This window comes from Ipomoea nil, unplaced genomic scaffold (assembly GCF_001879475.1).
Source record: "Ipomoea nil cultivar Tokyo-kokei standard unplaced genomic scaffold, Asagao_1.1 scaffold0878, whole genome shotgun sequence".
Taxonomy (NCBI): Eukaryota; Viridiplantae; Streptophyta; class Magnoliopsida; order Solanales; family Convolvulaceae; genus Ipomoea; species Ipomoea nil.
The window spans coordinates 1,767,850-1,792,500 of record NW_017617306.1 but is presented as its reverse complement, the minus strand read 5'-3'; the positions used below and the strand labels follow the sequence as shown (position 1 = coordinate 1,792,500).

The 24,651-nt window shown below is 37.8% G+C and overlaps 1 protein-coding gene and 1 long non-coding RNA gene across 3 annotated transcripts; both read left to right on the top strand.

Annotated features, from left to right (window-relative positions):
* The first annotated feature begins 6,585 nt into the window (after positions 1-6,585).
* LOC109179135 lies at positions 6,586-24,651 on the top strand. The gene is made up of 3 exons (XR_002053837.1): positions 6,586-6,701; positions 7,637-7,639; positions 24,639-24,651. It is a non-coding gene; the product is annotated as an uncharacterized LOC109179135 (long non-coding RNA).
* LOC109179133 lies at positions 15,887-18,354 on the top strand. Of its 2 annotated transcripts, none has more exons than XM_019328703.1 (6): positions 15,887-15,921; positions 16,402-16,512; positions 16,889-17,028; positions 17,279-17,452; positions 17,734-17,793; positions 17,997-18,354. In XM_019328703.1, the coding sequence occupies exons 2-6, from the start codon at positions 16,407-16,409 to the stop codon at positions 18,129-18,131; spliced, it is 615 nt and encodes a 204-aa protein (XP_019184248.1). In that variant the 5' UTR covers positions 15,887-15,921; positions 16,402-16,406; the 3' UTR covers positions 18,132-18,354. The 2 variants fall into 2 exon arrangements, with proteins under 2 accessions (XP_019184248.1, XP_019184249.1); XM_019328704.1 differs by having other exon boundaries at positions 15,889-15,933.

The window sequence follows — 24,651 nt, the reverse complement described above, 5'->3', positions numbered from 1 at the left end:
TAATTGTGTGTGTAGATGTATTTATACATATGTTTTTTTTTTTTTTTTTTTTTTTTTTGAAGTTATTGTGTGTATTTATATTTTATAAATTATATTTTATTATTCCATCTCTACCTCTATCTCTATATATATTAAAGCATAATGAAGTATGGAAAAAAGTTTATTGTGTTCAAATTTATTATATTTAATATAATTTGTGTATATATTCATTTAAACCTCAATTATAATTAATTTGACTCCACATATATAAAGAGGAGAAATTAGATATAAAATAAATATAGTTTCTTACATAAATAATCTTTTTCAAATGAATAAGTTTTTGGTGGAGATTTTCGACAAATATCGCCCGTTATTTTATTTACAAGTTTTGTTTAAATACGTTAGTTATATAATTAAAGTAGTTATTTCAAATTCAAATTCCTTTAAAAAAAAATTCAAATTCAAATAATAATACAAGTAACAATAAACTTTAAAATCAACACAATAATAGCATAATTAAACATTTAAAAATATTAAATATTACATTGTATAATTATACTTACATTTTTAATCAAACTAATTCTGAGCTCAAGAACTCAAGTACGTTTTTCTATTTTTGCAACTATTACTTTCTTTGCTAATTCAAAAGATGTCAAAAATTTAATTGATAAATTTGTTAAATTAATAATAGTTCGTGCATCGCACGGGACAATTACTAGTACTATATAATACCACTAATGTTCATAATTAATGCACCAAATAAATTGCCAAAAGTCATGAGAATTTTTGACTTAAAATGATGATAAAAGTTTAGATTAAAATATTACTCTCTTACAATTATTGCACTTAGTGCCATCTTACAATACTGATAATTTAATTTAAATTAGTAATACACATTCGTTACAATGCGAAATAAAACAAACATATTGCTACAATATAATGATTCAGCCAACAACTACAGTATTTGTCATATTTCCAACAACGTATGTACAAGCTAAGTGGTGGGGTCTAGAGTTATGGTCACCACTTAGCTTGTACATACGTTGTTGGAAATATGACATACTGTAGTTGTTGGCTGAATCATTATATTATAGCAATATATTTGTCTTATTTGTAAGAGAGTAATATTTTAATCTAATTCAAATTAAATTATCAGTATTGTAAGATGGCACTAATTAAGTGCAATAATTGTAAGAGAGTAATATTTTAATCTAAACTTTTATCATCATTTTAAGTCAAAAGTTCTCATGACTTTTGGCAATTTATTTGGTGCATTAATAATGAACATTAGTGGTATTATATAGTATTCATCATGGTTGAAAAAATCACTAGGTGCTCCCTAGGCGTTCGAGGAGTGCCTAGTGCTTAGAGTGCCTAGGCGGGGTTTAATAGACGCCTAGGCGCCCGTGTATTATTATTATTATTTTTTAAATATGTTTAAATTTTTTAAAATTTTTAAGACTTTATAATTATTTTAAATTTTTTAAGACTTTATAATTATAAAGTTTTTAATACTTCAATAGTTAATACTAAAATATTAAATATTAACCTAAAAAACATCTAGAGTTTGAACACTTTAGGGTTATTTTGTTCAAAACCATGTAGTTTTGAGTGAAATAACCTTTAAAAAAAAATGAACAATAGCTAATCGGTTGACTAGGCAACCTAATCGGTGCCTAGGCGGCCTAATCGGTGCCTAGGCGACCTAGTCGGTTCCTAGGAGGCCTAGGCGGCGCCTAGGAGACCTAGGCGGTCAGCGCCTAAGCAGCCTGGGCGGCACTTAGGCAGCCTAGCCGGCCACCTAGACCACCGATTATGGTGATATGCTAGGCGGCCCACCAGCGCCTAGCGCCGATTAATCGGTGCTAGGCGGGATTTTTGCAACACTGTGTTAGGAACAAGTGTAATTAGATTTTGATGATACCAAACTCACTAGGATTGTTGACCCCTATTTTTCCTTTCGTAGTTAGGACTTTTGTTACAAACGAAAGTTGTTGTAACTCAACAAATGATTCACACTATGTAGTGTACGAATCTTAGTTTGAGGCTAGCATAATGGGTCTACTTGAAGACATGAAGACAACAAGACATACGAGAAATCGTTGAAGACGAAAGATGAAGGTCCAACTCTCTGATAAGCATCATATTACAAGAAGGATCTCTCGTCTAAGAGAAAGGTTGAAGATAATGATAATCTTTCGAAGAACCTCTCTAAGAAAACAAGTTTAAGTCAAACTTGTAAGGACAACCTTCATTAAGTGAAGCAATAAGAATGTTGTCTATGACTAAAAGATGGGCAATCATTCGAGACAAAAGGTGTCCTAGGAATGATTTTCACAAAAGACAATGAGCATTAAAAGACTTGTACCATCTTGTCAGAGAACAATGACAAAAGCCATAATGCTTTTGACACCAACGGCTACACAGTACAAGTTACATTAAATGCTCTATGCCCACTGGTCAATACACACTAGTTAATAGGTTTGAAATCTTCATCCCCCTCCAACGGATGAATTTTTCCCCTCCTATAAATACATCTCTTCACCATTGAAGAAGGTGCTGGTTATTCAACTATTGCTATCCAAAGAAAAGCTCTTCAAACAGTTTCATCTCGAAAAGCTTTTCATAACCAGTGTATTTGTGAAGTTTTCAAAAGGCTCATCCATCATCCACACTTCACAAAATTTGAAGTAGTCTTGCATCTTTTCCACGTGAAGATTCATCCAGATATCAAGACAAGGCTTCAACCTGCTGGAGAAACACAACATCATCTTTCCAACACTCAACTCTGAGGAAGAAGTTGATAGAGGCGGAGTAAACTCGAGGAGTAGAAAAACCTATCAAGTGGTTGTCCGGCTTAGTGATCAAGGAAGCCAGCTTGAAGTAGTTTATACTAGGAGTGATAGTGCAAACCCTTTCACGAGTTGTGAAAGAAGAGTGGAGTAGGCTCTGTTAACAGCCAAACCACTATAAAAATCTCTCTCTCCATATCTCTTTAAATACTGCTCTTTACCTTTCGTGCATTGCATATCATATCGACCAAACGTTAAGAGCTCCTAACAAAAGTGTGCAAAGTATAAGTAAGTCGCAACCTTTATTCCGTTGTGCATCACTCCGAAAGGATTAACTTTGAAAAATCGATCAGAGTCTATTCACCCCCCCCCCCCCCCCTCTAGACTCTCTTTCGACCCTACCGGGACCAACACACTGGTATTCATCAACTTACAAAAAGTCTAGAAAGCACATGCACTCATAATAATTTTTAAAAGGAAGATAGGAGTGGTGAGATTTGAGTGCTTCACTAACTACGTGATATGATTGTTTTTTAACCGACGACTATCAAATTACACTATAGTGTTAAGATATCGTTCCATTAGAAATGACTCTTGTAATGTTAGGAAATGATGCAAACTGGAGTTAAGCACAAATTAAAACTACTCTTTTTTTAAGCTAGCATATAGGCCTATCGTTAATAGGTTTCATTGATATGATTAAGCAAATGACAAATAAGACAGTAAAACAAAAGGCCAGGACTTGGTTGAATGCATTTTGCATTCTATCTGGTGGGCATGGGTATAGGCATGCCCGTGGCACTTCCATGCCCACAATCCAGTGGCGTCTTATAGCTAGGCACGAGTTCGACCGAGCCCGTGCCCAACCTCGACAACATATTTAAAGACATTTTACTTTGTTAAAAAGGGAGAACTCTTTATAGAAAAAACACAACATTCTTCTACCTTTCATTCCCTAGGTAGGTTTAGTTCTAGACTAGCTTAGATTATTGTATATTTCTTATTCATTTCCATTTCCAAGCTCAAGAACATTGCAATCTCGACTAGCATAGATTATTGTATATTTCTTATTCATTTCCATTTCCAAGAGAAGTTTTCTTATTCATCTCTTTCCTTTGATTTTTGATAAGATGGTTTTACACAACTATCAAGTATCAAATTATAGTATAGAGTTAAGATGTCGTTCCACAAGAGATGACTCTTGTAATGTTAGGAAATGATGCAAAGTGGAGTTAAGCACTACAAGCTAAAACTACCCGGCCTTTTAGAAGCTAGGTCATTTGGTTGATATGATTCAGCAACTAAAAAATAAGACAAGTAAAATAGATGACTGGGATTTGGCTGATTATATTATTATTATTTTTTTTTGAGAGGGGCTGATTATATTATATTCAAGCTAAGATGTCAAATATTCTATTAAGGATTAGGGAATCAAATCAATGCATAGGGTAAGTAAGATGCACAAAAGTGTCCAAATACCACTCTCGTAGCTATTTGGACTTGCAACCTCACATTGAACACCATTCTCATAGCAATTCAATCCAAAGTTTCCCAAACAAGAACACAAGGCATAGATTCTCCTTAACATCCAAAATACTCTCGTAATGGGTATCAAGTGTGTGAATGTCAGTGTTGCAAAAATCTCACCTATGCACTAATTAATTGGCGTCTAGCGTATCGCCTAAGCGCCACCTGGGCCTCTTAAGCATCGACTAGGCCTCCTAGGCACTGATTAGGCCTCCTAGTAGACCGATTAGCTATTGTTCACTTTCTTTTATAAATGAGTTATTTCACTCAAAACGACATCGTTTTGATTGAAATAACCCTAAATGGTTCAAATTAAACTCTAGGTGTATTTTAGGTTAATATTTAATATTATAGTATTAACTATTAAAATATTAAATAGTTTATAATTATCAAGTATTAAAAAATTTTAAAATTTAAAACAAAATTTTTAAAAAATATTAAATAAAATAAAAAATACACAGGCGCTGATTAATCGCGACCTATACTAGGCGCCCCCGAGTGCCTAGCAATTTTAACAACCATGGTGAATGTGTGACTAGTGTGCTACTCTTATAGCAACAATTTCGTATCTCTGTTCAGTACATACAAGCTTATGCCGTAGAATACTATGAAATATTCCATTTTCTCCATCTCTATTGCGCATCAAAATGATTGAAAAAGGTTTGTACAGATGCAAGCTATACTAATGTTTTTATTTTCCAACTGCCATGTAGTGTGATGACATCCCGATTATCCATCCAATTGGATGGTCAAAGGTTCGAAACTTGGTGATGGTGGTTTAAATTCTTTGGGCTGAAAATGTTTGAGAAAGTATAGAACAGATACTATCTAATAAAGAATCATAAGTATTTAAAAAAAAATGTTTTTATTTTGTAGATATACTTCATAAATTGTTATCGGCTACAGATTATTTTCTGATCTTAACTCAATACAAGAAGTGTAAGAATTGAAGCTCAGTTGTTGTCAGGACAGTGCTACCTTCAAAAATTTGTACAAGAATTGAAGATCATAAATGAATTGAACTATATATGTTATCGTATCAAACATAAGAAAGAAAGCAAAATTTGATGTAATTTTGTTTCAAGATAAGGGAAGGAATATCCATCTATATATCTATCTACCATACTAATAAGAATCAATAAGTTATTTAGGGTTGGGGTTCAGCCTTTTGGAAGAAGAATCAATAAGTTAATCCTATAACAGGAACTAAAAAATATCCGTCAAATTATTTGATAAAATGAATGGTTCAGATTCTTTTGATTTTAGTATTTTTTTTTATGATTTTCCTTCTTTACCTCTATTATATTATTTTCTTCCCTTAAATAACCCACATCGCATTAGTATAAACTTTAATTACGGAATATTCTGTTAACTTTTAACTTACCCATTAATTTCTATAAGAAAGGTCTTAGGTTCGAATCTCATCCTTATCATAGTTTGCATAATTGTTGAACATATACTACGAATATGTTAGAGTACTAGTCTTTTAATTTCTATGTGCGATGAGCAAAAATATATGCCCAATATTTATATTTTTTAAAATAACTAACCAATCCCTATAAATTGAAATCTATATAAAATGAAATTTATTTATTATAATAATCCAATATATAATGTTTACAAATATTATTATCATTAAATAATATAAGAAAATGTATGGTGGATGCATGTGCACAGTAACAATAATAGAAAAGATGACCGAAATTATAACGGTATGAGTATTTTTGTTCAAAAAATTATATAGTACAACTCTAAAAGCACAATGTACAAAATGATTAGCATTAAAAATATGGACATAAATTAGGGATATAACTCTGATTGAGACTTATTATGTGTTTAGATATTATTGAAAAATAAGAACCTTACTCTATTATTCTTATTAAATTAAATAAATTAGTAGCTACAACAAAAAATTAATTCATATGCATTTCTTACCCCAAATTCATATGCATTTCTTTAATTTAGAATTCGATGTCTACAATGCCTTTATTAAAAAAAAAAAAATTGATTCATTATCAAAAATTTTAAAAAGAGATATAATTTCATTAGTTATACTGTCTTTATTTTCTACCATGCAAAGATTCATTACCTTCAAATTATTAATTAATTATATTCACTACATTGTTCATTGTCTTCTTTTTACACTAGCTCTGTTTGGTAAAATAGTTAGCCTATAGGCGAATTTTGGCTTATTTGACCACTATTAGCTCTTTAACTGGTTAAAAAATCAATATAAGTGTTTGGTTAATTAGCTTGTTGTAACTCCAAAATGCTAAAATTCAAAAAGCTACTCAAAGCAACTTTTTCAATTAGTTTTTTGAGAAAAGAAATTATACCAAACAGCTATCACCTAACATCTAATTTACCAAACACCCTTCTACAATCAGCCAATGTTATTCATAAGTGCCAAAAGACACACATATTTTGGGGTCTTAAAGAGGGCATTTTATACTTGATTGATACCCTTTGTACACGATTTATGGTTGCTTACGCTTATATTTGCTAATGTGCCACAAAACACCATGTTGCTTTGTGTTTCTATGATTTAGGAAGGTTTTTAGAGAAAAACGAAGGTTTGGGAGCACGAAAGGAGCATCACAAGGATAAGGCAAAAGCCGGAGTTGTGCCGGAGCAATCAACGCACGTGGGAGCAAAACAAAAAGATCCACGCATGGTCCCACGTGCGTGGGAACGTACGTGGAGGAGAAAATAGAGAGATCCACGCACCACTTCCACGCGCGTGGGAAAAAGCGAGAAGGAATTTAAGTGACCGATCCACGCGAGTGGATTAGTGCGTGGGGCGGAAATCCGGATTACTTGAAGCATTGGGCGTAAGCCTAGTGGGGGAGAGCAATCATTTTGGAGATTTCATTCTTAGAAAGCACATTAGGTTAGTGCTTGTAGTTTTTCTCTCTAAATTTTGCAGACCATTTCTAGTCTCATAGCTTGAAGATCATTTTAGGAGAAGACATCAAGTGGTACAATTTATTGCTTTTCAATTTCAATTCCTTTTTCATATCTTGATTGTTATCTCTTCCTTTGATTTGCAATGTTCATCTAATTAGCTATGTGTGGCTAGGGCTAAATAGGATTAGGAATGTGAATCTCTAATCATGATGCTAAAGTGAGAAACATTTCCTAATTAGGTCTTGATATTGTGATTGTATGATATGATATTCTTATTGATTATGAATTGTGTTGCCATTGAATGTGATAGATACCCCGAATCGGACACCCGATCTGTAGTGTGAGGCAAGGAGTCAGGTTCGAGCATGGCCTGATACTTAGCAAGTTAGACGACATCCGCGGTTCCCGTCTGTCACACGAGACGCTTGGAGATCGTAGCCAGTCATCCTTAGCAACCACTCGTCCATGAAGACAGACGCATACCTAGACGGAGGTTGGCCGGCTTGGTAAAGAGACTAGGCTCAGTAACCGGTCTGTCCTCGGCTGGGTTCACACGTGAGACTCGGTTGGGCGACCATCCTCGGTAGTCGGCGTGTCCCCGACCGGATACGCTTTCGGGATTCCGCAAAGCTACCAGGCTCCGCGGGCGATGTGTCCTCGCCCAAGTATCACGGCCCCTCCTCAAGCCATCTCCTAGGCAGTCAAGGTGTTCTCGGCTGGATGCTCGCCCAGAGGTGGTTAAAAGTATATTTCTCTGATATTTCTTTCTTCATTTAATACAAGCAGCTTCCTTTATTAACTTAGGTATTTATGGCATCAAGGAAGTCGGATTCCTTAACTGATTTGGCTCCACGTCAGCCCTACTTTCCTTGTAGGAATCTTGTACCCATGTATAAATATCCCCACGGGATCACTGTGTAAAGGGTTGAACGGCTGAAACTCTAGAGAAATAATATTACATTATTCTCTCAGCTACTTTGAGTCTTTCACTCATAAAACACCCTAAGTATTTTACGGTAGTGTTAGCCCCCCGAACGGCTACCAAAGGCCGTAAAACCAATAGAATGCTTTGTGTGTTTCTTTGGAGTCCGGCCAACTCTATGAGTGAATCTAAGCATTGAGTTGCTAGATTTCTTGGTGATTCATTTCTTTGGCATTTCCTAGTTCAATATCCGGGGGGATGCAACTAAGGATGAAAAGTAGGCCAAGTGTTCGAAGAAATGACTCTTAGGTACATAGACACCCGACAAGTGTTCTAAGCATTGAGGAATCCTAGAATACCAAAAGGTGAAAGGACTTAACACGTCTTCACACAATTCTACTTTCGTGATATCACGATCTAGACTAATGATCCTAAAAGCATCATGAGAGATGAGCAATCATATCCTAGTTTTTATCTTTAAATTAGTTTCATGTTTCATTCCTTTTGCGTGCTACAATTCGACATAATCATGCACAAACACGTGACGGGGTGCATGATTGGCAATAACCTCCCTTAAGCTCAATGCCTTGTGACTCTTCCAATTTGTCAGCCCTTGAGAACAATATACTCGGGATTCATCCCACAATCTTTTGACATTTAAACCGCGAGGAAAACTCGGGGTGTCAATTATTAACTAGTTATGCTCTCTAATTAACCAAATCAACTAACAGCTAATAGCCATTTACCAAACAGGGCCACTATCTTGTAATTAAATATCAAACTTATAATACAAAATAATGTTATATATTTATTTACCAAGTATTCTATTAATAACATGGAAAAAAAAGTAAAAAATAAAATAGTTTGAAGCCAATTATATTAACTGCTTGGGGAAGATTTGTTGACAAAGAAGATATTCAAATAACCCATGGAAAACCGCGATGAAGTTTATGAATGTTCGATGCGCTCCAAGAAGCACTCGCCCATAAACCCGCGTGCCCACCGTTCGTTGCATTCACGGCTCGACCCTGTATCTCCCACACAGTCAGTTATGGATTGGTTGGGCGGTCGAGCCGGGCAACGCTCCTCTGCTCAGTCAGTCAGGAGGGGAAGAGAGCAGCCACGAGCCGTCATCCAGAGAAGAATAGCTACCCGGCACAGGCGAGATGCCGCTAATGGTATGGGGGAATCGTCTATGTTCCAAGAACAGCCCAACCCCGAGATGGCCGACTTGGTCACCGCGGTCCAAGAGCTTCGGTAAAAGATTGAGGGGAAAAATAGGCAGATGACCAACAGCAGACTGACTGCGTCTTTCTTTTCCGTAGAGGTGCAGGCAAACAGGGTATCGGCGGGGTTTAAGTTACCCGACCACCCTACCTATGATGGAACGAGAGACCCACGTGACATATCATCAGTTTCCAGGCCAAGATGCAAGTTATCGTGCAAACGCTCCCATGATCTGTCGAGTGTTTTACCCAACCTTGGTTGGGCCCGCCCAACGATGGTTCCTCAGGCTTCCCCCAGGTTCGATCAACAATTTTAAGGAATTAGCACACCAGTTTTTTACGCACTTTACCGAAAGCATGAAGCCCAAGAAGTTTGTCTCGGACTTAGCACAGGCGGTCGATGGTTTAGACGATCAGACAACCTTGATGTTCTTCATTGAGTCCTTGCGATCGAACGGGCATTACAATAAGTTACGGGATGAGAATCCCAAGACATATGCTAAGGCTATCTAGAGAGCCAACCAATTGGCGGTCAGACAAAAGCCCAAACAGGAAGCGTCTTCCCATAAGCGGCTCCAGGCGAATAATTCCCATGACGGCAGAATAGAGGACGCAGGGGTGTTCGTGTGAGAGCTTGCTGGGTACAAGACCGGCTGGGAGCTCCTGCCTATCGACCGATGGCACAGCCCGTCCATGAAGTCCACAACCAGCTACCTCCACCTCCACCCATCCGACCTGGCGATAAACCACAGGTGGTCAGTACGAACGCCGCCCCTTATTGCAGATACCACCGCACAAACACTCACACCACGGAGGAATGTGAGGTCCTTAAGGATGAAATCGAGGCGCTCATAAAGCGCAGTCGGACACTACCTCCCAACTAGTGGGGCAGACTAGGTCCGCCCTGGCAGAAAGAAGCGCCTGCCCGACCTGCCTCGAAGGCCACGGACAAGGGTAAACAACTCATGCAAGAGGAAGACACTGATAAGAATTGGAAGCACAAGCCGGTAATCAATATGATAGTGGGCGGCCACGAAGGTGGTGAATCGGCGAGAGCCCGAAAGGCTCGGGCTAGACAGTTATACGTGGGAGTAATAACCTTCCAGGAGTCGGATGGAAAGAAAGCCTGTAGGGAGCCGATCGTCTTCACAGACGACGACCTACCTAGGGGCCCTACCCCCCATCGAGACGCTTTGGTGGGCGCCATGGACATCTAGGGGTTGGTCATTCGTCGAGTACTGGTCGATACGGGCAGTAATGTCAATCTGTAGTACCTGGAAGCTTTCCAGAAATTGGGGCTGCCTAGGGAGCAACTACGGCCAGTCAAGACCCCTCTGGCTGGTTTCACAGGTGATGCCATCGAGGCTGAGGGTTGTACTTCATTAATGGTAGAGATGGGCACCTAGCCCCATGTAAGGAAGTTGGAGATGGAATTTGTAGTGCTTGCTCGGGAATGTGCGCACAACATTATACTTGGCCGACCAGGCTTGGAGGACTTCGGCGCCTTGATTTCCATCGAGCACTTGTGCATGAAGTTTTGCACACCGACCGGCTTCGGGGTGGTGCGATGTGATCAAAAGATGGCTCGTAATTGCTACTTGCAAGCCTGTCAGAAGGTGGGACAGGGCTTCGACTAGGTAAATACCATCTCCCACCAGGTGGTCGAACGGCCAATAGAACAACATCGCTAGCTCGACGTAACCTCATTATGGAGTGCTCAACCCGGTTGATCCGTAAGGTTATCCTCATCAAAAGCCATGGTGTAGAGCATGTTGCATTCTCTAACCCTATGTAACTTTTGCTCATCAGAACATTGCATTCCACTTTTTCTTCCCCAAAATCTAAGATCATTGATCCATTTCTTGCATCAATTAGTGCTCCAGTTGTGTCCAAGAAAGGTCTCCCCAAAATGATTAGAATATCAGAATTCTCTTGAGTAGCTATCACAATAAAATCACAAGGCACAAAATACTTGTCCACAGGGATTGGACATCCTCAAGAATTCCAATAGGGGCTCGTAGTGGACTGATCAACGAATTGCAATGTAAGTCGAATCGGGTTTGGATCTCCCAATTTCAACTTTTGCCAAAGAGATAGAGGCATAACACTAACACTGACTCCAGATCACAAAGGGATCCTTTAATCGGACGGCCTCCAATAAGACAAGGGATTGTGATTTTCCTCGGATATCTATGTTTAAATACATTTTTTCCTATACCAGGTGTCAAAGCCCAGTACTCTTGTGCCATAGCAATCATCTTTTGCTCCCCATATTTCCTCTTCTTAGCAAGAATATCCCTCAAAATTTTCCATAAGATGGAACTTGAGAAAACAAATCAAGTAAAGGAATTGAAACTTTCAAATTCTCTACCACCTCCAAGAACTTTTTCCATCTACTCTCTTTTGCTTGCTTTTGAAATTTTTGAGGAAAGGGAAAGGGTGGTTCATACCTTCTCACGGGCTTCTCTACCTCATCATGACTTTGTGGTTTTGGTGTCAAGACAGCTGGTTCAACTTCTTCCTCCTCAAGTTTCTCCTCAATCTTCACAACAACAATTTTATTTGGAATTGATGTTTCAATTAGAAGAGATGGCTCCCTAAGAATCTTCCCACTCCTTGTGACAATGGCATTGACATGCTCCCTTGGGTTCTAGGGGAAAGTTGTTGAGGACAACTATGAGGATGAGAACAAAGAAACAGATCCTTTGCAAACCTTGGGAGGTTCAATGACGAGAGCAAGAGCGAAGATATTTCATGAAGCTTTGAATGGCCTTATTAAAGGAGTAAGTGAAGCTAATCAAGAATATGAAGATGGAGTTGAATTGAAGGTGGTTAATCTGATTCAGGCATAAATTTGAAGAATAAAGATCAAGTGGAGGTTCATACCTTATAAATCGAGTATTTTTTCTAGCAAATAAAAGTTTAAGACTATTTTAGACCGTCCCTATGCTATTTAATTTGTAAAGTCCATATTAGGCTTATAAATCCTAAATTCATTTAGAATTTAGTTTTTCATAAAACCTATTTGACTTAGTTATCCTAGTCTTGTGGCTAGTTGCATCTTTTAAGCTAGTATAGCACTAGAATAGCTCATTTTGAACTTAAAAGCCATTGATGTAGGGGTTGGCTAAAGTGTATAAATATCCTTGCTATTATTTTGTTTGGAAGACAACTTTGATAGTAGTAAATTCAAGAATATTGTTGTGGCAATTTCTTTTCCTTGAGTTCTTGAGGAGTATTTTGACTTATCTTGGGATTTATCTCCTAAGTAGCGTCAACTCTTATCTCCATCTTTGGAGTGGCGAGACTTCACATTACCACCTTCCTTCCTTTGCTTCCATCGCCCAACCATCTTTCTTTCTTGACCGGAGCACACAACACAAGCAGGCAACTTCCCAGTCACTGTGGTGCTAGAAGTTGAGGCTTGATTGGCAAGTTGATTTTCTAGCATCCTATCGTGAGCACGCAATTGATCCAACCTCTCAGTTCACTCGCTTAAATCTCTCTACACTTTGTAATTGAGATTTTAGTGACATACTCATCGTGGCCTCCAAATTTGGTTGAGGTAGAGCCTCCAAAGCTGGTAAAGGAGATCTAGGTTGAGACTGCATACCTTGGAATTGTTGCCCTTGGAAACCCGACGGTCCTCTACTATTAAAATGTTGGGGATAAGTAGCCCCCATTGGATTTCTCCATGAAAAACCTAGGTGGTTCCTTGAGGAATTTGGATCATAGGCCCTTTGAGGTTGAAAGGATTGTTGTGGTGGCCAATTGTATCTCACCAAATTAATATGCTCAATGGGAGGTTGAGAACTAGAATCATTAAGACATTCTCCTAAATTGTGCCCACCACCACAAAGATCACACATCAAAGCTTGACCCAAAGGGGTAGAAGGAGTAGAAACATATCTCACAATTTGCTTTTGAAGAGTGATTTGGGCTAGCTTTTGGACCAAGGAAGCTACATTATCCACCTTAGCTGACAAGACTCAAATTTGCTCCACTTCATGCATGCCTCCTACAGGTTTTTGTGAAGATCTATACGAGTACCATGTTGATCCATTCATAGCAATCTTCTCTAACAGTTTTTTGGCTTGAATTTATTCCAAAACTATGAATGACCCACTCGAAAAAGCATCAACTAAGACCCTTGAATTTTCCAGCAAACCTTCTTAAAAACCCATCATTAAATCCCAACTTTGGATGCCATGGTGTTAGAGCCATCAAAACGAGCTTTGTCCACCGGGCAGACCAGTCCAGCCCCCTACTTAGGTAAGGGGTGGGTTTTGAAAATACAAGCCCGCTAAAGAGCGGGCTTGGCGAGGCAAGCCATATATATATAATCTCATTTACATTTAGTCAGACACTCAGACGCAGTGCAGTCACCACACAACCCAAACGGAAAACCCTAGATCTATTATCTAAGCACAGTCTTCTGCTCTCTCCAATTCGCCTCATCGCATGCGGCCTTCCGCCTCCGCCACTGGCTACCGGCCACCGCCCAGTAATCCAGCACGCCAGTCCGCCTAGTGTCCACAGACTACAGTCGCAGCACGGAAGTAGCGACTAGCGAGGAGCCCTCCAATCTACACCAGCGAGTTGTCGTTCGGCCCTCTCGCAGACTCTCACCCATCGTTGTTCGCACCTCAGGCCCTCACTCCCTCAGTAGTCAACAAGCAGCAACAATAGGTCGTGCATTGCACGGGAAAAAATACTAGTAAAAATAAAAATAAAAATATTACTAAAATTTAAGTGTGCCACCTAATTGTTATCGAAAGGAGAACGGAAAAGCAATCACTATCTTCAGATTTCATTCCATAATCCTTATGGAATTAGTTTGAATTGAGCGGCTACTATTTAAAGAAATTAAAATACCCACAATGATGATAGATTATAATACTATATAATTGTTTTTTTTTTCAAAAACAAAAATAAAAAATAAAACTTATTCATCAAAATTACTTAGATTCAAGATGTTTTTATAGGAGTTATAACTTTATAAGAGAGTACCTCATTCTAACTTAGTTACTTCTCTAATTCGAATTATGGAATATAAGTGATATAAAATTCTACAATATTTAACATAAATATATCTGTAAGTGTAAAAATGTTGCACATTTAAACCTCTTAATATTGGCTTAGATTAGTTGTCAAAGTAGTTCTGGATTAGTTGCTGTATTGGTCATAACGTCTGGACTAGTTGACTGGATCAACGCAAGAAATAATCCAGGAGGTATGAAACTTCTTCAAATCTTTTATTCAGTCAAGACCCTATCATGGAGGAGATCTAAATCAATTGGAGTAGCCGAAATCAAAGAAGGAAAGAGTGCTTGATTTGTGGATCGAACGAACCTTTATTACCTGTATAAAATGCTACTTTGGTTAGCATTTTTCACACACTCTTTGATATGCTTTTGCTCTGAAATTCATTGTTCAATTATTTCAAATATATATAGTATTGCAGAGTGTGAAGAAAGGCCCTTAACAAGATTATGAAGCAATGAAGATCGCCTGCACATCAGATCCACTGGAGTAGTTACAGGTTATACTTTAGTGTGTAATTAACTCTCCTCTTGTACTCCTTTTTATCATAGTAGATTTGAGTTGATGTGAGTGGCCCCGCAGACATAGGAGTGAGGCCCCGAACTGCGTGAACATTTCCTGGTGCATGCTTTCTTTTACTGCTCTCTTTTTTATGTTCTTTATTACCTAGAGTAGGATTGTATCTAGTCCAGCTTTATAATTGAGATAAAATTGATTTCTTAAGCTAAATCTTGCATTCAAGACTCACGTGCTTTTTCAATATCATAATCTTTAAATAGAATGTGACAGAATATATTTATAATATTTTGTAAATTATGTAATGTTTTTAAGCATGCACCACTCCTTATTTTTAAAATTAAATATTTTGATATACAATGATACAATCTTATAGTATTTCTCAATCTCTATTTTTATTAAATTTCTAATACAATAAAAAAAATTCTTAAATACTAGAATAATTCATACTTTTATAGTAATTAAAATTCCTAAGTCAAATTCGTTGCACATAGCATTTCTCTATTTGCCCGACAGAGTTTGGGGCACAAGGAATCTACCCGCTTTGGACATAATTCCCACACTGCTACCCGCCAAGGTTCAAACCTTGGTCTCTTACCCCAAATACTGTCAACTAAACCATTGAGCTAAACCCGTGCGGGTAATATTTGCAGTACTTGTTATTATATTACGTGTCAGCAATTATCAAGTTAGATTCTGTATTTATAGTTGATACTTTTTATATTTGCAGTTTGATAGTTTCTATACTTATATAGCTATCATATTATGCGTCAGCAATTATCAAATTATTTGTTTACATGTACAAAAGCAATTAATTGTAAATACAAAATATATTAATTTACGGTACAAAATTTTTGTATCAGGGTTTCCTATAACATAACATGGTATAACAATTGAAGCACGTGCCACCAATGAAAAAGCAATCACTCTCAGTCTCTCACTATTTAAAGTGCGCCACCCACGGAAGAGCAATCACTCTCTCACTCTCACTGATTCTCTCTCACTCTCTGTACGCTATACAGTGATTTCTTTTCATTGCTTCAATTGCAATACTTTATATCTCTAATTGCATCTGTTGATACATTTTGATCGTAGTTCATGTTAAACTTTGGTGTTTATCTTCATTTATTTCAGCATAGCATTTTGATCAATAATCGTATGATACTTGTGTTGGAAATTTTGAGTTCCAACACAGGTTTTAATACTGATTTTGAGTGAATTAATTTACAAAATATAATCTTTTTAAGTATCTTAAACTGTAAATGCTAATTTTTCAATGGTTTAACAAGATAGAAGGTTCTGATCCTAATTTTGAGTAACAGAAATATAAGTCAGAAAAATATGATAAATTAAGCATATTACAGACTATGACTATCAAATATACAATAAAGAGTAGATGGTGACTGCTAATTAAGTTTAAATCTTTCTATCTCTTCTTTCGTTTGCATGCTGTTAAGTTGAAAATTAATGAATATTTGTTTTGATTCAGGAGGCATGGATAGAAGGCTCTGCTTTGTTGTTCTTGTTGTACTAGCTATTAGCAGCTGGTGCTGTAGTGCAAAAGATTTAGCAGCTGCTGACCTTAAGACAGAATCCTTAGGTACTAACCAATCCATTTTGGTTATTTTTCACTTCCATATCCTCATAATAAAATGTTATTATCTCTATATGGTTTGTTGACAAACACTACTGTATAGTAGATCGAACAACGAACTTCTGGTTTTTAACATCTATCATGGAGATTTGAAAGTTAGAAACACTGATATTTTTAAGAATTTGTAATTTCTAACAAACACTTATTTGTCTAAATGAAAATTTTAAAATGAGATCCTACCAAATATTTTATACAAGCTAAGGCTCTTTTGATTGCTTGTGCACTTTTATCAATTTGGAATATCCAGCCAGTTTCTTGAGTCATTTCAATAAATGAATGAGATTATGGAATACATTATATTAGTTTTTGCTTACATCCACAGAGGAACAAGTTCAAGTCAGCGGAAATGAAGATCAGTGCTCATTGTGTAAACAAATTGCATCTAACGTTATCACGTACTTTTCAGAGAATCGTCAGACCCTTTACAATCTCTGCAATGCGATTCTTGACTGGCTTCCACGGGTATTTTATCTGGAAACAATCTACTTAACAATATACCACATATATACTACAACAAAAGCAGATAGAGAATGTTTTGTTGATATGTTGTGAAAACCTAGAATGAGCTTTGAGTGATGGAAAATTTACAACTGTTGATCTGCAATAATATCTTTAAATTAAATTTGAAGTTATTGATCTGTTATTATTTATAACTTTCCTTTTACCAGTATTGAAAATTGAATTAATATATATTACTCCATTCTGCAAACAGTGCTATAAAATTGTGGAAGAGATCTCCTCCTCAGACCCTGAAAGTTTGTGCAAATCGGTCCATCTCTGTGAAGGAGTTGTTTCCATTTCTCAATATGTATCCAATAGTAGCTGTGATTTATGTCATCGTGCTGTTATGGAGGCCATACAGAAGTTGAAAAATCCAGACACACAGGTATACTATCTATGCTCATATACATATTTTTGGTTCATATTTGTTCAAAAGAGAATTTGTTCAATCCGGCCTGCATTTATTTGGTTCACTTTTATAATATCAAATGCATATTTTCTGACCAATATTAGATGTATATAATGAGCTGTTTCAAGCAAGCAACTGTTATTTCTCCTATTTCTCTGAACTCATCAGCAAGTCTATGTACACACACGTGTAAATATTAGATGTATGTAAGATTGAAATGGAAGATTTTATATCACTTTATCCGTGTAATCTTTCAGGTTGAAGTACTTCAGCTGTTCCTGAAGGCTTGTGATTCTGCTAAAAAATTTTCAACAAAGGTGATAGTTGTAATAACATATACTCCCTACATAAAATAGCATATGTTATTGATATATTTTAAGTATTTACATTTTATTCATGAATTCCCTAATGTATATATATACATATATACACATCACTTAACAAGAGCCATTTGGAATGTTGTTCATAATTTTTGGGTTGATGTGGCTTACTAATCTCATTTTCATGATAAATCTGACAGTGCAAGAAACTAGTTTTCGAATATGCCCCTTCGATTCTGACAAACGCCGAGCAATTCCCAGTAACAAATGACATCTGCACTTTGCTGCATGTTTGTGACTCGCCAACTCTTGGAATTGAGCATTCTGCATCTTAAGGAAGAAAACCAGTGGAAATTAAACCTTGTTCACATGTTGTAAACTGTGGTCTGCTTTCTTTTACAACCTTGTTCACATGTTGTAGACTGTGGTTTGGTTTCTTTTACAATCTTGTTCACATGTTGTAGACTGTGGTTTGCTTTCTTTTAGAGGGTAGCACCCTCACTGGATAGTACCTCAAGCATAGTTTATACAATACAAAACGTATTAATTGGTGTGATCTATGTTTCCTTTTGTTGCCACTTCTCTCCTGGTGTGCTTCGCTGCAATTTTAGTGCTTTGACTCAGTGCACCTGTCTTCCTTCCCCAAAAAGACAATGATAATAGGTATAGTTGTGCACCTTCAAAAACAAAACCGTCTTCTTTCCCAAAAAGACAATGATATTAGGCATAGTTACATTTCTCATATGTGTTAAATATATACTCTAAATTATGTGTGTCGTTTCATTAATGACCAATGTGTGATTTTAATTAATTAACCAAAGTTCATGTTAAATTTTATACTATATATTTTTTTTTAATATACTCTAATCTATTCATAGTTTATGTTTAACAATTATGTCAATTTTGATTGGGATGAGATTCGAACCTAAGACCTTCCTTATGAAAATCAATGAATAAGTTAAGAATAATAAATAGTTAATGAAATATTCCGTTACTAAAGCTTACACTCACGGAATGCAAGGGTATTTAAGAAAATTAAATGATATAATAGAGGATAAAGTTAAAATAATATGAACTATTAATTTCAACAAACAATTAGACTAACATTTTTTAGTTTCCGTTATTAGCTATTATTAAGTTCGTAGATTGTAGATATAGTACAATATGACATTGTGCATAATCTGGCATCAAGTTGCATATTGTTGCTAATATTGAAGTAAACCCGTTTAGATTATCCATAGTTGACTGATTAAAACCAAGACAACAAAGATTGAAACTCGTGACCTTATTATTACAAGTGTGGATCTTTTTTTCTTTTTTTTTTTTTAAACAAAAGACCTTCATTAATGACTTAATAAACAGACGATATAAGTCGGTGGGATAAACGCCCACTCCCTCGAGACAGACTCAGAAACGGTTGCCAGAGCAAGCTCATGAGCCACACGATTCGCTGTTCTCCTAACATGGGTCACTTTAACAGTCCCCACATCATTAGCAATCGACAAATATTGCTTCACAATTAAACCTACGTACGAAAAATCAACATTGCGGGAATTAAAAGCGTTGCAAAAATTCAAACAATCAGTTTCAAGCAAATAGTTGCTTCGGCCTTGCGTCTGGATCCATGCCAAAGCCTCTTTTGCTGCAAGAACCTCAGCCAGAAACGGATCACTAACACCTTCAAACCACCCACTCTTCGCTGCAAAAAAAATGGTCGTCGTGGTCACGCATAACCGCACCATAGCCAGCACCAGTCGCGAAGGTAGCCGCATCGATGTTGCATTTGAATGTATTCAAAGGTGGCGGAGTCCAGTCGTCAGTTCGGCAGGTGACTCCAGCTGATCGAGCCGCTGTAGAATAGGCTATTTCCCAGCTCTCTTGAAGGCGTTTAATTTTATCCGTTCACAAGCCTCCTCCACGGGCAAAGATTTGTTGTGCCATACGACATCATTTCGTGTAAGCCAAACAGTCCAGAACACTGCAGCAAGCTTTACAGCCGCAGGTGTGGACGAGCTTCCTATAGTGGAGTCCATGAAGCTAAGAAACCTCTACCCTGTAAAACATCGTCGACTACCCAAAGTTGTCGCGTAAACATACATTTGCAAAGCAGGTGTTCCGCGGTCACTGTCGCGAAGCCACACAAGGGGCAGCCACCTCCGATCCACACCTTTTTCAATCTCAGGTTGTCGCGGACTTGCAGCACACCTCTCGCACACCTCCACAAGAAATTCTTGATCTTAGGTGGGATCGGCAGTGCACACAGAGCCTTCCAAGCATGAAAGCTCCCGGGTTCCACAGGCTGCATGTCTCCGTGTGTGAGGAGTTGGTAGCCATGCTTAACCATATACCTCTCGAAAATGTCCCCTATCCTCCTCCATGAGTCCTTAAAGTGAATGTTTAAAGGAGTTGCGAGGACTCTTTTTACGTCTGCAGCGAGGAAGATGTCACGGACAACTCCTTCATCCCACCTCCCCTGGTCGTCGAGCAAACTACTCACTCTAGCCTCCCGCAAATGCTTTGCGCACGGGGTGCTTAGTGGTTCATTAGTAGATTCGGCCAGCCAGTTCTAGCTTCATATCTTCGTGTCTAACCCATCACCAATACGCCGCGCATTGCCCAACCACAATACTCGTTGTCCGACCAAAATACTCCACCATATAAAGCTCAGAATCCCCCCTAGTTGTGCCCCCATAAAGTCCGTGGTGGGATAATATTTTGCCTTTAGTAACCGGCTAACCAAAGATTCCGGGTGAATTAACAACCGCCATCCTTGTTTGGCCTATAACGCTAAGTTAAATTCGTGTAGCTTCTTGAAACAAAGACCACCCTCCGACTTTGGTTTACACATCCGAGTCCAACTTAACCAATGTATACCCCGACACCCCGTACCGCCACCCCCCACCAAAACCAGTTGAACATCTTTTCTAACATATCACAGACACGCAATGGCAGCAAGAAAGTCGACATGGTAAAGATTGGGAGAGCTTGCGTTATACTCTTGAGTATGACTTCTTTACCTGCATGAGACAAAAATTTGTGCATCTATAAACCTATTCGGGCCCACCCCCCAATGTATCTTAACGTGACTGTCTTATCCCGCCCCAAGACTGATGGGAGGCCCAGATAACGACCCAGGTCTGTAGCGGCACAAACCCCCGTACAATCAGAAACCAAAGTCCGCATGTGTGCCACGGTGTTAAAGCTATATACCACACTTGACTTCTCATAATTAATGAGCTGCCCCGAAGCCAAACTGTACATGTCTAAATAATCCTTAACTTTTAAGGCTTCTTGTTGGGTGGCCCTGAAAAACAATAAACTGTTGTCAGCAAAAAATAGGTGATTGATAGACGGGCCCCCCGGGCTACCCTCAACCCATGAATATCCCTTCAGGACTCTGCCTGTTGCAGAAGGATGGATAATCCTTCGGCACAAATGATGAACAGGTAAGGCGACAAAAGGTCCCCTTACCGAATCTCCCGTATTACAACCTCCGTATCCGGGCTAATCGTGGAATTAATTCCGTTAACATATAATTAAAAATGATTTAATTAGACTAGAATTTCCATTAATTAATTAGTATGGTCCACAATGGATCATGGACCCTTATCCTTAATCAAGTCTTTAATTCTATTAGGAATAGGGAAAGTGGGCCTTTACTATTCAAATTCTAGTTAGGACTCCTGAATCTATATATAGGGGATTAGAAATCAATTAGAAACCCAACCACAATTTATTCTACCACGCGAGTCATTCCCCGAGGAAACCTAGCAAAGGAATTCCCCACCACCGAACCAAGGGAGATCCATTGGAGGAAGATCTTAGAGAAGAACCTTAGTAGCCAAGGATATTGATTAGGGCTAAGAGGTAACCCATGTCTTACAAAACCTATTTTCCTTGCTATATCTTGATTATTGGCTCGTTTGATGTGTGATTCTGTGATTGAGTCTTGATAGAGCTTTGCCTAGGATTTATGTTGTGTTTATTTGATAATCTTGATTATCTTGATATTGTAATTGATTATATGTATGAACTCGTATTTAATTATGTCTAGAGCTTGTCCCTAGGGTTTATATCGTGAATCTCGTGTTATGATATTCTTGGCGTTATTGGGTGGGTTTATGCATACTCGGGTGTTGAGTCTAGCCTAGGACTTGTCGTTAGGGCTTTGCATATAGATTTCTTGATGTTCTTGAGGTTCCGGATGCTCCTGAACCGTTATGTGATTGGTGTTGGGTCTTGGCATGTTTAGGAATCATGTTAGAACGTATTTGGAATGATTCTTCATTTAATCTTCGTTAATTGAATCCGTGATATTCTTGTTACGTGTTAGAATGTGTTTGAACATAGTTTTGGGTTCCACGAACGAACCTCGAACCGGACAATTACCTTTGTACCAGTAGGGGGTAGGTGGGGGGGATAAACACCCACCACCTACTCGCGGTAAGCTGCCCGTGATTCCAGCCCTTAGACTTGCTGGCTAAAGGCTTGGGTCAGGGTATAAGCGCCGCGGTGTCATGTTAGAGCTATATGCGCTAAACCCTTGGTATTGGTACTAGAGGTACGGACCATGCGAATGACACTTCGGTGCTACCATGTTGGTGGACTTGTTAGTGGTTACGGAGTGGGGCATGTAGTTGTTCCAGGGGGATAAGGAATGAGGGATAAGGGTGGCCTGGAGGTAAAGGTTGGTACTGAAATAAGGATGGAGTGGAATGAAAAGGTTGGAACTTGGTATAAGGTTGGAAGATGGTTTGTGTAACTTGATGATTACTTGGTAATTGATTATCTTTGAATCCCTTTGTTGTCTCTATTTGTTATTCATGAGCTTATTTGTCTATTATGTTGTGTATCGTGTTCTTAGAGCGCATGCTAGTCTTTATGATTGTTCTATAGTGTCTAGTGTGTTGTGTCTCGAGCCTTGATCTTGATTTTAAAGCTAGAGTTGTTTAGAATATATATCTAAACAAGAACAGGGATCATCTAGAGTGTGATGAGTCTTTGATGTTGATCTTCTTCTGGCTTTGAAATGACTATATATTCTATTCCTCAGTTCCAAATGGATTTGATTATATCTATCTATACTATGCTATTTAACGCGTATTGATGGGTTACCAGCATTATTCGCTGATCGGGTGTTATCCCCATGTTTTACATGTTTTGCTTAGTTGGCGAGCACGCTATATGTGGACTCTAGATAGTGTAGCTCCTGTGCTTAATTAGATGTATTGCTTTTGTTGGCCTGTGTGCCTAGACTTATGTTATGTTTGATGATTGTGATAGATTTAGCCTGTGCACCCATAGTTTTACGGGTGTGGCATAACACCTTTTCCGGTTTTTAATAGCTTTCGCTTTATGTTGATCGATGTTTAGATGCTTATCTTTAAATTTTAAGTTTTAAAATGTTGGTAAAATCGGGGGTGTTACAGACCTCCTTTTTCGACCACACATACAAAGACAAAATTGCCTCTTAGATTAAAGATTAATTGGCTAATTAAAAATTGTCACACAATTTAACCGAAATAACCAAAATTGATAAAGATTGAATAGTTAAAATACTAAATTAACAATTTTAAAAGTCATGGATGACAATTAACAAGACCCCACGAGTCACAGAACCAAATTAAAATTTACTCTAATAGTAAATACTAAAGTAAAATAAAAGCGGTAAGTGTCTATAACTCTATTTAAAGTGTAAATAAAAGATACATTGAGTACAATCAATCCAGTATTATAAACTGTCCTCCACTGGATAGGAGGCATGCCATTGGCCCTAAATTCCCTAATACTCTATCCCAATTTTCTCATTTTTTTAATCTATTTTTCGATTTTCTCAGTTATATGACCACAGAGACTCTACATTTGGTGTGGAGTAGAGGCCACCAGCAAGGGATCTTGCCGGTGAGCTTCTAACAATGAGGATCTTGCTGGTGAGCTTCCACCACCGCCTCCTTTTCCATGCAATGTTGGGAGAGTCCACCTTACTGAAAGAGAGAATAACCAAGAATACATTAGATATAACTGTTGACTAAAAGTGTTTTGTCAAAGTTATGTGCAAAGAGAATTCCAACTCAATAAAGGAATACCAAGCCTAAGAAGAGTAGTTATTAATACTAGTTCTAAAGGGAATTTTTATTGATGTTTTTCAAGTTCTAGTCTGATTAGGAATAGCATTGTTATTCACGAATCTGTTAGGAGTAGCTACTATAAATAGGAGTTGTCCTTTATTTTAGAATTTAAGCTTTCAAGATCTAATTGTGAGGTACGAGAGTCATTGAGAAGAGATACCCAAATCCCCTTGAACAGTAGTACATGTGTTTAGGTCTCAATAGTCCGATAGGAAAGATCGTTCTATTGTGTAATCTCCGGTTCCAAACAGTGTACTTTAAATATTAAGCTTTTAGTGGATTTTGGCAAATTCTCAAATTGAGATGTGCCTCGTAGATTAGGGTTGTTTGCCCGAACTGCATTACAGATCATTTGTGTTACAAACGTTAGCTTCAACATCATTGTGTGCTGCGCTTATATATATTTCAATTGGTATCAGAGCCAAACTGCTTAAGTTATTAGCAGGATCCTAATGGAGTTTCCCAGAGAAGGACTGTCAAGCACTAGGCCACCTGCCCTCATTGGCACGAATTTTTCCTACTGGAAAGCCAGAATGCAAATATACATCTTGGCACAAGGAGAAGGTGTCTGGAATGCTATAGAAAACGAATGGAAAACTCCAGTTGATGATAAAGGAAACAGCAAACCTAAAATTGACTGGACTGAAGAAGAAAAAACAGAATATAACTTCAACTCGAAGGCAATGAATGCAATCTATGGAGCTGTGAGCGAAGATACCTTCAAACT